At 39.1% G+C, this 14335-nt stretch overlaps 1 protein-coding gene across 2 annotated transcripts in view; it reads left to right on the forward strand.

Moving 5' to 3' along the window:
- Window positions 1–13044, forward strand: part of TNFSF11 (TNF superfamily member 11) — a 28514-nt gene extending 15470 nt beyond the window's left edge. For both annotated transcript variants that reach the window (XM_090131384.1, XM_031615695.2), the window contains 3 exons: window positions 5827–5872; window positions 5959–6057; window positions 10694–13044. In XM_090131384.1, the coding sequence (XP_089987510.1) occupies window positions 5827–5872; window positions 5959–6057; window positions 10694–11115 (567 nt within the window). In that variant the 3' untranslated portion in view covers window positions 11116–13044. The remainder of the gene's footprint in view (window positions 1–5826; window positions 5873–5958; window positions 6058–10693) is intronic.
- The last annotated feature ends 1291 nt before the right edge of the window (window positions 13045–14335 follow it).

A 14335-nucleotide genomic window follows, 5' to 3' on the forward strand; every position in this document is an offset into this window, starting at 1 on the left:
GGTCAGTGTTCTGGATGCTTTGTCATCACACACTGATGACAGAAAAATAAAGACAGGCAAATGTATGCCTGGGGTTACGTTTGCATCTTCTCTATTTTTATTTCAGAAATGAAAGAGAAGATAAAGCAGAATTATCCTTGGGTCTTCTGTAAGCTATGCCTTTCATTGCTCTGCTATAGTGAAAGGCAGAGGTGTAGCTGAATGTTATCTCCAGTATAGCTAGTCCTTTGTGTGAGAATGTAACCTGGAAAGATGTTTCCTATTTTCTCTATTTAGTTCACTTTCCTGAAAGAGAATCTAACCTGTGTTTTAAGAATAAGTATCCTTATTTGCATTGGCAGTATATTAGATGACTGAAGTGGAGCACTTCAAAAATAGTTGTGTGAGTTTTTTGTTTTTTAATTGTTTGACTTTTGCAATTCAAACTGTTCAGGAAGTGAAAACAGACAACTTTTTTTTTTGCTTGATTTTATAGTCTGGTTACAGTTTTTAGCTTACTACACTGATTCTCATCTGTTTTCTTTGTACACCTGTAGATGAGTGTTTAAATCTAAAGCAGAAGTTGATGTTGCTGATACTCTTATAAAAGAAAAAAAAAACAAAAACAGTGTAGTAGTGCTGCGAGATCAGATCTGGAAATATATATCTCCTGTAAAAAACATATTCCAGAAAAAAAAGCTGTTTAGGGAGCAGTTTACTCAGTAGAAAACACACATTCAATATTATTGCATATAAACTTTCAAGCAGACAAATAATATGCTTTCCTAGCCTTTCTGTTTGCTTTTTTTTTTTTTTTTTTTTTTTGTATATAACCCTAAAAACCCTTTGGCAACCCAGATGCACTAACCACATTTCTTATGAAGTCTATTATGTGTCTGAAGTAGAAAGGACTACAAACATATCTTGGGTCAGTTCATGAGTGTCTTTTTTTGGCTATATTCCCAGCTTTTAGCTTCTTGGGGAGTTCAGGCATAAACTAGTCCCCTCCATGGCAAAAAAGCACTTTGTTGGTAGACCTCCAGGGCAGAACTTATAAAGAGATATATATTTTTAGCAGACGTTTTAAGTGCATGTGGTTAGGGGCAAACTGAAGGTTTTATGGGTGACTGTTTTAAGTTGACAAAACTTCGATTTTTTCATACTACAACCTTACATGCCTTTTTTTCTGCAGGCAGTAGAGTACTCATTTGTGTAGACACTACAGTGCTAATTTTGATCTTCTGAAGAATACTTACTTTCTCTTTCACTTCCTTTTCAATTAGCTTTGTTCTGCTGAGTTTCTGACAAGATACTACTTCTTGATATTAACTGAACTTGAAACACTGAGAAAAGAAAAATAAACATCTACCTAGGGGAGCTTTAGCCTTAGTCACAACTTCCTCAATTTGTGAATATATTAAGGGTCTCTTGTGGTTGGTCTCAAAAGGCTACTTGTAGCTACTCAAAGTAGATCATGAGATATTGTATAATCAAAGAGGAAGAAAAGCCATTCACAAGTGTTACTTGTCCACGGTTAGACCAGGCTACATTAGAATGTAACTTGTGGGATAGGATTGGCCCTGCCTGTGGCATTGGGGTTGGAGATTCATGATCCTTCAGGTTCCTTCCAACCTGGGCCATTCTTGTGTTTTGTGACTTGTGTTTTGAAGACCTGAGGTGCTGGTGTGGTAATAGGTCTAATAGTTGCTTGAGGGTTAAAACCTGCATCCTGTTTTGCATGAAGAAACAGCAGTTCCAGCCACTTCAGACACTTAGAGCATGATTTTAGCTTTCAAAATTTGGAACTTTTGCAGCTTCCTGATGGCCTTATAATGTTTTTGAAGTAATAAGTACTTTTTATTTGACAGACTGCTTGTGTGTTGTTTGAACAGTGATTGTATGAAAGAGGTTGGGATATGGGAAGCAGACCAGCAGAGTTGACACAGTGGGCAGTAAGCAAATGACACAAAGGTGTACAAGTGCAGATTATTGGAAGATGATGTGTGGTGTGATTTTTTTTGCAAACACTTGTTCTAAAAATAACAGCTTGGTAGCACGCTTTGCTGTGTGGTTCGAAGTCTTGAGAGAATCACTGGTAATATTTTGTCAAGAGGTCTCGTGCTCATTTAGTTATGTCTTAGTTACAAGATCTGTTGAGCTCTTTCCGCTTTCTCAATGGTAGTGTGCACTGTGAGAAAGTATGAGGTACTTAAAGGCATTCAGGTGCCCACTAAGAGGGCATCTGTAGACATCCAGGTAGCACAGTCCTTATGTCTTTTAGGATCAGAAAAGCCAGTACAGGTTTAATTATGGCAAGCTGTGTACCAGTGTCTTGGAACCGTAAAAACAAATGAAGTTTTTTTTTTGAAAGTCAAGAACAATTTTGAAGTACATATTCTTCATGAGGAAACCCACAGCTCCATCCTTGTTCTTTATTAACTAGTTCCTTTATTTCTCCCAGTTTCTTTCTGGATTCCTAGGCAAATGGAAAGAAAAAAATTTAGAATTTTGTGGGGCTGTTCAGAATCAAGTAAAAAGCTTGACACTAGTGCAGGGTTTGGATAACCCTGGATATTTGTTTTCTGGTCACAGGCTAACTATTGGTAATCCACTGACAGGCACACAAAGGATTCATTCAACGTGAACCAGACTCAGGTTCTTCTTAAGTGTATTAGTGTTGGGCTCATTCTTATCTCCCCTTTTATTGCTATGATCACAGAATTATAGGGTTTGGAAGGGTCCTCAGGAGATCATCTAGTCCAACCTCCCTGCTAATGCATGGTCACTAGAGTAGGTTGCACAGGAAAGCATCCAGATGGGTTTCTAATAGCTCCAGAGGAGACTCTTAAGATGTTTCTGGGTGGTTTGTTCTAGTGTTCTGTCACTCTCAAATAGAAGTTTTTTTCTTGTTCATCTGGAACTTTCTGTATTCCAAAATGATGCTTACATCTTTCATTGATAGTAACCTCGCTTCAAGAGGAGTGTTCCTGTTAGGTCCAGTCTGCAGCTTGGTGACAGAGTTGCTCCAAAGTGGAAGGAGAGTGATAGGTAGATTGAAGACCATCGAGATGAGGAAGTCAGTGGACTTGTATCTTTCTAGGTAGCTGTTCTGCTCACCAAGTAGTAATATTGCAGATGAAAAAAAACACCACTAGTTAGAAAAAAAAAAGCTCATACTACATTTTGTGAGGACTGCAGCCTTTCTGCATGGAAGATATGCTGAGTCAGACTGCTAGGTCTCAAAGGGTAGAAGAACCAGCTGCTCAAGCCAGAGCATCTTTGGAAACATGCAGAAACAGAACTCTAGGATCCTAAGAAAAAAAATAGGTTACAAGAAGGATAGCAACTGGCCAATAAAGGAACTTCAAGGGCTGTGCAGTTATCAGGTATGAGATTTCATTTAGTACCATTTTAGATACTAGAAGATTAAAATGTATATTTTCTTGAATCTGTACAACAATCTCTCCAGACAAGTGCATTATATCACATCTCTCAGAAATAAAGGATCCTTAAGTAGATTCCACACCCAAAATGTTTCCATTAAGAAAAGAAGAAAACAAAGAAGTCTTCCCTTTCTGGAGAAAGTCTGGGGGGAGTTATGTAGCTGTAATGTCCGAGAGTCTAGTCTATTTCACAGTCTTTCACTCTTTTATTCTATTTTCTCCAGATGAGGTCTTATAAGGGCACAGTAGATGGGAGCAATCATCTCCCTTGCCCTGTTGGCTATCCTTCTTTTGGTAGGATACTGCTGGCTTTCCAGGCTGAAAGTGCATGCTGTCAACACGTTTCCAGTTTCTTGTCCACCAGGATCACTTAATCCTTCTCTGTGGGGCTGATCTCAAGGAGTTTTTCTCAAAGTCTAGGAATGCCCTGACCCAGGTGCAACGCCTTGCACTTGGCCTTGTTGAACCTCATTAGGTTTTCTTGTGACAGCTTTTTGAGCCTGTGCAGGTTCCTCTGGATGGCTTCCTTCTGTTGCGGTAACCTGTACCACTCAGCTTGATGTCATCAGCAAACTTTCTGAGGGTACGCTTGATCCCTGTCTTGTTGATAAAGATGTTGAAGAGCACCATTCCCAAGAGAAGAATAGCTTTAAAAGATAGGAAATTGAGGATAGATATTAAAGGAAATTCCGTACTCAGAGAGTGGTGAGGCACTGGATCAGGTTGCCTGGAGAGGCTATGGATGCTCCATCTCTGGAAGACAGGGATTCCAAGGCCAGGTTGGATAAGGATCTGGGTAGCCTGACCTAGTGAGTGGCCGCCCTGTTCATAGCATGGGATTTGAACTGAATGATCTTCAAGATCCTTTCTAAGCTAAGCCATTCTTTGATTCTGTGATTTTTATCACCTTAGTACCTAGTACTTGTGATTTTTCTTCTTAATACTTCATTAGAAGTTAGAGATCAGGTGTGGTTAGAGGCTGATGCTGGTGCACAGCTCCTAGAATTGAGCTCTCCTGCTAGAACTGATGTTGCAGTAAGAAGTTCAGAGAGGGGAAGTGAATCTAAGTGGGGGGAGATGGATGTGGGTTTTGCCGCTTCTGAAGTTGCGATTCTTCTGCTTTTCTTCTTGTCTCTACAGCAAAAAGCATTTTTAATGATTCATATCTACAAAATCGGCATATCTCTGCTGAGGTAGTATGCTTTGATAGTCATACTACAACTTCCATGCTGCTGTGGTTTTCCATTTTGATTTAACATTTAGACACCTACTGAGAGGAGAAAGAGTACAGCAGAGCTGTTACAGATATCACGGCAACTTCAAAATTACATAAAAGCAGAACTTCAGGTGTTTTCAAAGCAAGGTTTCAAATTCTAAAGCACTACAGTGATAGAGAATACGTGGAATATTGCTGACCTGGCCAAATCTGAGGTGTACATATACATGGTGTTGAATTAGATAACCAACGGTACAGGAGACAAAGACAGAACACAGGACCGCACAGGTTTCAGTGTAAGAATATGATTTGTTTTTGTCTGCAGTAAAATGTTTCCTTCTACTAAGCCTCTTCATGATGGTTGCATGGTATGAGGTAGTCTCAATAGCAAAGAATATTATCCTTATTTTGTAGGAAACAAATAGGGAGAGTCATGGGGAAATGGGACAGTACTGAGGAATAAACCTAACAATACAAATCTTCTAACAAGAGCACGTTGTTTAGATTTTTGAAAACTGCTGTCTGTAAGTTTTCTCAAGGAGAAAGCAGGAATGGATTGTTGAAAGCAAGGCTTTCCGTGATGCCTGATATTTCTGCTGTTCTTGGTTTTGGGTTACATGGACTTCATTCATGTTAAAATTATTCTGCAGTTTTAGAGAATGTGCACTTCCAGACTCTGGCACCCAGTCAACTTGGCCCAGTACAAATGTGGAAAATGCTTAATTCTTCAATTTCTGTATACCTTATTGTAAGTCAGGCTTGGCTGCGAAACCTACTAGTCTTGAAACCTTTCCTGTTAGTGGTCAGGCATAAAAGGTGGAGATTTAATTTACCTCATCATCAATGAAATGCAGTGCTTAGCTTTTCTCAGCTATGTGATTACATACTAGTCTTGATACAGAGCTACCTCTTTCATTACCTTTCAACTGCGAGTAATTAAGTCAATTCATAAGCTCTGTGATTTTATGGGATATGTTCTTAGCAATCATTGTTACATTATACTTAGTGAATCATTTCGAGTTCAATAAGTGGAAATAGTTGTAAATGTAAATCCTCTAATCACTCTTCCAATAAATGGTGCGGTGATCTTGCAAGCCAGCATACTGTGTTCTAATTGTACAAATTGCAATGCGTAATATTAGAGGAAAAAAAAGACAACATCAAAGCAATGTATTTTTTTCATTTTAGGAAGTCCAGCGTATTTTGGGAAAAGAGCCACCAAGACCAGAAAAAGGTAGGTGCTGGCTTATGAATAAGAAATAAGATTTTAATTCTAAACTTATTTTTTTTTCTGATGTAATGAAAGTCTTTTTATTCCAGCTGCAATGGAGGCAATAGGAATGGAACTGTACAGGAGAAATAAGCCAGAGAAGCAACCTTTTGCCCATCTCATTATTGATGATAAGAATATTCCAACTGGTAAGTTTAAAGTGAATACTTCTAATGCTACCATAAATGAACTCAATTCCTTTTTGTTAAGTGCATTGCTCTTCTTCCTTATGCAACCAAACCAAAGAGGAAGGCTCTGCTGAGGCCTGAAACCTGAGTTTTTCAGCAGTCTACTCTGGAGACAAAACACTTCTGCACTGAAGGAGTCAGCTTTTTGCCTGGAAGAATAGGATTCTTTCTCCAAGTGCATCATCACTACTCAAATCTAGAGCTTAATAAACAGAGAGCCTAAGATTTTGATTTTACTTTCACTGGTGTGCATTGCTGCATTAACTTTCTAGGGAATGAATTAGCATATCTGTAGATGATGGCAGGGGAAGCATTGCTCCTCTTCTCTTTGCTTTCTTTTTTCAGCACAGACTGTAGGAGCTCTTAGAAATATAGTGCCAGTAGTAAAACTACTTTGTTTCTTCTTTGAGCAAGTTGACCCCTTGCCAGTGCAGTGAGTTGAGCTCATCTGGCACATGGGTTGTGTCCTTTAATTGGAGGAACGTTGCCAGACATTAATCATGAGGACAGCTTCTGCTGATCCTGTGAGCATTGCATCAGTAAAGGACTGCATCCTTAAGGGCAGCTGGAACCACCAACCTTCTACTGATTGTAAGGCACTACCCACTTGATTGGGTGGCATAGAGGCTCATGACAGAGATTAAGGATGAAGAATTTGTTTGTGGGTCACTAAGTGTTGTTTTTCCCTACCCTGTTTTCTTTGACTGAAAATTTCTATTTTCTTCCCACGTTTCCTTGCCCTACACGTCTTCTAAATTATTTTATGCCATCTATGAGCCTTAGCAGATTGGTTTTCAGCATTCTAAGTTCTTTGTTGTCGTCACTGACCCAGAATGAGCAATGTCAGGAAAAAGAATCAGCTTTGTAACAATCAGACAGGGCTGAGTAGCCTGCGAGTGAACACCCACCATAAATAAGCACTGAATGTGTTCCATTTACCTGGTTCACAATAATTAACAACCCCAATTGGACTTTTGCAGTTGGGGAATGTCAGGGAAGGGAATGGAAATAACCCTTCTTAGATCTTGGTGTCCCACCCATCATTTGACTGCAGAAGCCATAGTGGTTTTGTTTGCTGTTTGTATTTTTTAGGTTTGTTGCCTTAGGCTAAAGCTAGATGCTTGCTGGTTGCTTTTTACAAAAGCTTACTTTAAGCCTTACCTAAGTTTTAAATGACAACAGTGAATTTTGGTTTATAAATTTATTATAGAAATTACTCATAGTTTAAAGGAGAAGAGCACAAACGTAAATAGATGTAAATGTTAAATATATCATTTGGAATGTGAATTGGTACCTTTAACTGTCTAAGGAAACACTGTAGTATTTTGAGCTATTTACAGCTACAGGTTTGGCTTCATTACTGCTTGCCTTCAGAAAAGGTTTTTCAGAGTAGACAGAACTTTAGCCCTTTCCTCGGGCTTTATTTATACCTGAATGCTGCTGCAGTGCAAAGGAGTAATAAGCACTGTGTTTTGTTCTTCTGTTACCCTTCCATCATCTTTCTTACTAATTAATTCTACTGGAACTCAATTATGTTAGTCTCAGTTCATGCCTGCTAACATCTAAGACATTGTCTGGATTTGTTTTGAGTTACCAGAAAGATTGTAAATTATCTTTTTTTAATGCTTGTTACCTTGACTGGAAGGTTACCTTAGTCATTATCTTTGACTTCTGCCTTTTCTGTCAATGTAACTTGTCTTATGTTATTTTTCCATGGCTCCATTGTAAGTTTTATCTCAAAACATACTGTATTACAGCAATTCTGACTGTCCCATAACATGGGATTATTATGTTTTAGAGTTTCAGTCACAGCTGACTTGGCACTTGTATGCTTCAGTTTTCTCCTCTGCCTGTGTTTTGGGATACTTATTGTTTTGGTGTCTCCAGATTTGGGTGTGTTACTCCCTGAAGTCCTGAGAGCCTGCTTAAAAATTGCATGCATCTTTGTGCTGTCACTGGCTGTGGCGAGCCTCTTAAAGCTTTGAATTGTTGCAAAACATCCATCTACCTTGGTTAACATAGTCATAGCATTATAATCTAGGTTGAAAGAGGCTTCTAGAGGTCATCTATATTATCTCCTGCTCAAAGCAGGTCTAATTACATCAGTAGATGAGGTCATCCTCCATCATGTCTTGGTCTGCCTTTCCACCTAACCGTGGATGAATGATATCTATTGCTCTCAGCACTGGAGCGTGAACCAAATTTCACCCACAGTTGCTTTCAGCATCACAAAATCAAGTGACTATGGCACCTATTTTCCATCTTCCCCTTTCAGCAAATCATGCATTTTCCCTGAGGACTTCTTTAGAATTGCCACTTAGTTATTGAGTCTGGCAACTAAAAAGTTTACTGGCAGGTAAATAAAATCTGCGTGTAAACTTGTTGGTGTGCCACCAGTCAGTCACAGTATGCTGGCATGCCTTTTGAATGTATACATTCTTGTTCAGATTTCTGATGTACTTCTGTCCTTTTCCAGTAATGCAGGCCCTAATTTCTTACCTATCTTCCTCATTTTCAGGGTAGCCCAAGTTTCTTGGGCTAGTATTTCTGATAGGCTCAACACCGTGTAAAAGAAGTCCTACAAAACTTCTTCAGCTGTCAGTACTTCTGAGATGGGCTCTGGTACCACTTTCTCAGCATTCTCTTGCAGTTGAATAATTCCAGTATAAGAGACTTAATTGATTGTTTCCAGAATTTTTTAGAGGTACCACACAGAATAAAGCTCATCTCTGTATGAATTTGCTTGGGTAATTTCTACTTGGCTACATTGGAGCCATAGGGGAGCAGATATTTATGTTCTGCTATTAAAGCCTATGCTTTGCACAATTTTTTTTGTTGGAGGGATGCTGGAAGGTTGTTGCTTTTTATTCTGGACTGCCATGAAAGTATTCTATTCACACGCAAAAGTCGCTTGTCCTTGCCAATTAGACTCATAGCTCTCAAATTCCCCTGTCTCTACTTACCCTCTCTTATTTATGCACAAACAAATCCAGGAAATGTCTGTAATCAAATGTACCTGAGGCTGTTTCCCAGGATGCTTGTGAACACTGGCAACTTACTGGGCATGCCTGGGTACATGCTTGCAGGACACTAAGTGGCCTTGGAAACTTTAGTGGAAATAGATTGTTTTGGTTTGATGTGGAGAAGGTAGAGTACTGAATATTCCAATCAGGCAGGTAGATGCACTAGGAGCCAAAGATTTACATTCTCTGATGCCTATCCAGGTCTGCTGCTGAGTTAAACAGAAATGATTTTTGTTTGGAAGTTAGTAGTGGTTAGGAGAACAAGTTGTCCAACTTCCATCTGTTGTGCTATGCATTACGTGTCTTGTGAATAAATGGTAGGTTGTAGTGGCTCTTCCATTCCATGATGCATCCCAGAAAGTGTCAGGGCCTGCGTGGCTTTCTCAGAATGGTGCTGGTGTTCCTCTGTGTAGACACGTCCATGGGTCTTGATTGGGTCTTCTACATCTTCTTTGGCCTGTTGCTGTTTTTTTTTTTTCTGAGAGCTGAGGTGGGTGCTAGTGGAGTGGTGCTGGAAGTGAGGAGATGCAAGGGAATATGAGGCTTATACTATGGGAGGTGTTCCTCACTAGAGCAGTGTCTCTGCATAATACATATGCCATAGTAGCCATTCTGCCTGGGCTGGTGTTGCAGTTTGTTGCTTAACACTGTGACACTAAAACCAAACTGAGTTGTCAGATGTGATGTTTGAAAGGAATGCTCCTTCTGAATCCCTCAAGGCATCTCTCAGCTCAGTAGGATCTAAATGAAATGACCTCTGAGACTTGACCAACTTGAAACCTCTTACAAATGTGGCTACTTGAGGACAGCAACCAGGAGGTGCCTTTTAGACCAGAGTTCCTGGAAGACATTTGTACCTGTATATGTGAAGTTAGCTTTCAGTGAGAGTATGGAACTGACAAGTCTAAACATTTCTAGCGTCTCAACTACTCTTTCACTCTCTTTACAGAGCATTCAGTCACTTTAATAGACAGGGGACTTGTTGACCAGCCTCTCATCGTGGAGGAGGAGCAGAAAAGAATTATATATGTAGTAGTTCAGTAATGCTTGCTTAGATGTGCTCGGTTAATTGTTTTTGGTAATCAAACAGTAACTAACTGCATGTGTATATTTTGATTCTCATGTATGTGATGTTATGTAGAGAGAGAGAGAGAGAGAGGGATAAATTACAGTGGTTATCTTCTTTCCTTATTTGTGGCTCTCCAGCTTAAGATAATTTAAGGGGGATTTGTTCTCCGAATGTGGAATATCAGCTCATTGTTTCTAGCTGGAATCATCATAGAATCATAGAATGGCCTGGGTTGAAAAGGACCACAATGATCATCTAGTTTCAAACCCCCTGCCATTGGCAGGGTCACCAACCACCAGACCAGGCTGCCCAGAGCCACATCCAGCCTGGCCTTGAATGCTTCCAGGGATGGGGCATCCACAACCTCCTTGAGCAATAAAAGACAGGCTATCTAGAACAAAGCTTTTCTATTGCTATTAATTTAAAAAGCAAACCTCAATTTTTTTTTTTTAAATGTTGAGCTTTGTGAAATGTTTATAATTTTTTTTTCTTCCCCTCTCTTCAGGAACTCGCAAAGTGAACCTTACATCTTGGCATCATGACAAAGGCCAGGCAAACTTATCAAATATGACGTTCAGTGATGGGAAGCTGATTGTTAATCAAGATGGATTTTACTACCTTTATGCCAACATTTGTTTTAGACATCATGAAACTTCAGGAAACCTGACTAAAAGAGGGCTTCAGCTGATGGTGTACATGACTAAGACAAACCTTAAAATAAGGCGCTCTGATGTGTTGATGAAGGGAGGAAGCACCAAATACTGGTCAGGGAATTCGGAATTTCATTTTTATTCTGTAAACATAGGAGGATTTTTAAAATTAAAAACTGGTGATATGATAAGTATCCAGGTATCAAACCCATTGTTACTGGATTCATCACAAGAAGCAACTTACTTTGGGGCATTTAAAGTAAGGGATTTAGACTGAATCTTTTAATGTGCTGAAATTTTGGGGGGTTTGGGGGGGGTTGTTGTCCAGACACAACTTGAAGACAAAGATGAAAATCTTTTGCAACCCAATTGCATCTGTATAAAAATATATCTCTAAAGGCACATTTTGCCCTGTGCTGATTCTAGCAACAGTTTCATAAATCAAGGATATAATTTTATAGATCTCCTGATTCAGACTTATGCTAATTTTACTTCCTATGTTTCCATTGGCTTTGGTAGAGTCATTATGATTTTACATTGATGTAGTTGAAAGTAGAGCAATTAATATTACTCTATTTGTTTCCACACCCTGACCGTACTTCATAGCCTGTGCTACTCTTGCTAGTATTGGTACAAACAGGGCAGGGCAGAAACTGGCTTCCAGATTGCATTTGGTGCTCAGATTTGTTTGGGGCTGAGCATTCTGACCCTGAGGCAGCAAAGATTGTGAACGTATGACTAATTGCATTGCATTTGATGTGGTTTTTCACATGTTTAGTTAAGCAGGTTCTTGCTTTTCTGGATTAAGGTTGGAGCTTTCAAGTCCCGGCAGAAATGAGTTGTACAACACCTAAACAGTTCAAATTAAGTTTTTATCTGACTAAAAGGGCTATTCCAGGAAGGAGGAAGATCATCTGGCCTTGCAGTTCTAAAAGGTTAATTACAGTTCATTCTTATTGTTGCACAGCTAATTGCAAATACAGATTGCCAAAATACAGTATGCCTTTAAAGTATTACATTGTGCCAGAACCTGCAAAGACATTTTTTAGACAAAAAAATATGTATTTTTATATTCTGTAATATCTAAAGTTATATTTCAGGTGTAATGTTTTGTGTAAAGAAAAAAAAATGTAAATTATATTGTCCTATAGTATTTGATACAAGATATTTAAATTCTCTTGCTGTTTGTATATTTAATGTTTTATACTGTTTTTAATGTACAGACATGTTAAACTAGTGCACTTTTTAATCCCAATGGGAAAAATTGCAGCTAAAAGAGGTTGTTTGCAATTAGCAAATGTAATATATCTTTGTTCTTTTTAACTTAATAGATTTCTGTTAAACTTGTCAGTATTACTGGGAGGAGAGGAGGGAATTTCACAGCAAAGTCATGAGTAATCACACCAGAATGCTGGTCACTGGGTGTCTTTCCAACCTGGAGGGTAATTAACATTACAAAGCTGGCATGACATTAAAAAAAAAAAAGGGCCACAGAAATATATTTGGGGTATTTATAGTTTCTGAGCAGGCAAGTTTTCCTACAATGAACTCTGCAAGTTACAAATTTTGTAATGACATTTTTTTGGCCTAGTTTCCTGAAAAAGTGAAGCTTATGTCATTGCATTGCCTGTCCTTTTCTCCCCTTGTAGCTTTTGAAACTCTGTGCCTTTCTGCCAGATGTGGCAGATGAATGGCAGTGTTAAGAGGTAATCTTACAGGATTTTTGTGAGAACTGACAGCTGAGGAAAAACTCAGCCATTTTACATTATTTGTCAGTGGCTGGCCACTGTTCATATTAGCCAACAATTTAATATGGGGAAACTTCTAGCTAGCCGCTACATGTGTTGTTTCTTGTATAGTTGCTTGGCCAAAAATGGTAGGTGGTAGGAATCTGAGGGTGGGTATGGGGAACGTGGGGGTTGAGCTGCAAATACTACCGATGATATTTAGGGCACATCTAGGCAGGGAACAACAGTTGGTGAGGAGGGGATGAGAGAGGCTTTAGGAGTATTTGGGTACTCTTAGGATGATGTGGGGGAAGCCTACTGCTCATCAATGCAGTAGGAATCACAGAAGGCAAAGGGCTCATCTACAAGAAATGAGGCTTCATACAAATCCTCAGACTTCTTTTTTTATAATTAATGGATTTGAATTCAAGCAATTATTTTATACTGTGTATGTAATAATGTAATAAACATTTCTTTTTAATGTTAATATTGTTTTCTTACAAAATATATTTCTAAGAAAAAAATCTTTGTGGTTTCTTTATTTTCCTGTGCTTTTGTATTTCATGTACAGCTTCAATAGTTTTCTTCATAATATGCAGGCTGGGTGTGGTATGACTCCTTAAAACTGAAGCACAAGTCAACTATTTTGAGAATTGCACCTAATTCTATGGATTCTTGATTTGATTGCAAACTTTGGCACATGCGTCTATCACTTTCAAGCAGGGTAAGATCAGGTGTTGGAAATATAGCTGGAAATGATGGATTTGATTTTGTTTCACACCATATAGTTACCAGTTCAAAGCCAGAACTTACAGCGGAATTTAGGCCTTTCAGATTTTTAAGAGCTACAGGTCACTCTCCAAGAATCTTCTTTGTAGTGCGTCAGTGCTGATTAGTAATACTGCAGGTGCATAAAATTTACAACGCAATATGGGGCTTTAAATATCCCTTGTGTGATGACTTTGGGACCTAAATTATTATTTTTTTTAATTTTCTTTTTAAGCTAAGTATCCTTGGAATGCAAATTGTCTAGCTATGTTGTGAACCAGGTGGGAGGGATGTGACAAAGTACTCCTCAAGGGGCTACATGCACTACCATGGAATTGTAATTAGAAGCGCTGTTCTGGCTGTGCTCTCTACAAAATAATAAGCAAATATGAAATCATAGAATTAAAGTCGGAAAAGACCACTGAAGATCCCACCTCACCACAACATCCATTTAGGCCACTGTAGAAAATGATGGCTCCCCTCAGCCTCCTCCAGACTGAACAATCCAAGTTCCCTCAGCCACTGTCCATAAGACACTGGTCTCTTCACTGGCTTCATTGCCCTTTTCTGGTCATGCTCCAGGGCCTCAATGTCTTTTTTGTGATGAGGAGCCCAAAACTGAACACAGTATTTGAGGTGTGACCTCACCAAATATGAGTATAGCGGGGTACAGAGTACAGATCATTTCCTTGCTGCTGCTGACTGCACTATTTCTTTTATAAGCAAGGATGCCACTGGCCTTCTTGGCCACCTGGGCACACTGCTGGCTCATGTTCAGCCAGCTAACAGCCTCAGATCCTTTTCCTCCATACAGCTTTCTAGCCTTTCCCAAGCCTGTAGCAGTGTATGGAGGTCCTAATCTGCACGTATTGCTTGGTCCTTCTGCCTCTTATGTTTATTTAAAATGAAGCATGATATTCAGTGTAGTGCTACTAGTAAAGTTTGATTTAGCTTTTTATATCTCAGCAGCCCCAGTTTGGAAAGCTTGAACAGGGTTATTTT

The sequence above is a fragment of the Phasianus colchicus genome, chromosome 1 (genome assembly GCF_987193195.1).
Source record: "Phasianus colchicus chromosome 1, bPhaCol1.hap1.1, whole genome shotgun sequence".
Classification (NCBI taxonomy): domain Eukaryota; kingdom Metazoa; phylum Chordata; class Aves; order Galliformes; family Phasianidae; genus Phasianus; species Phasianus colchicus.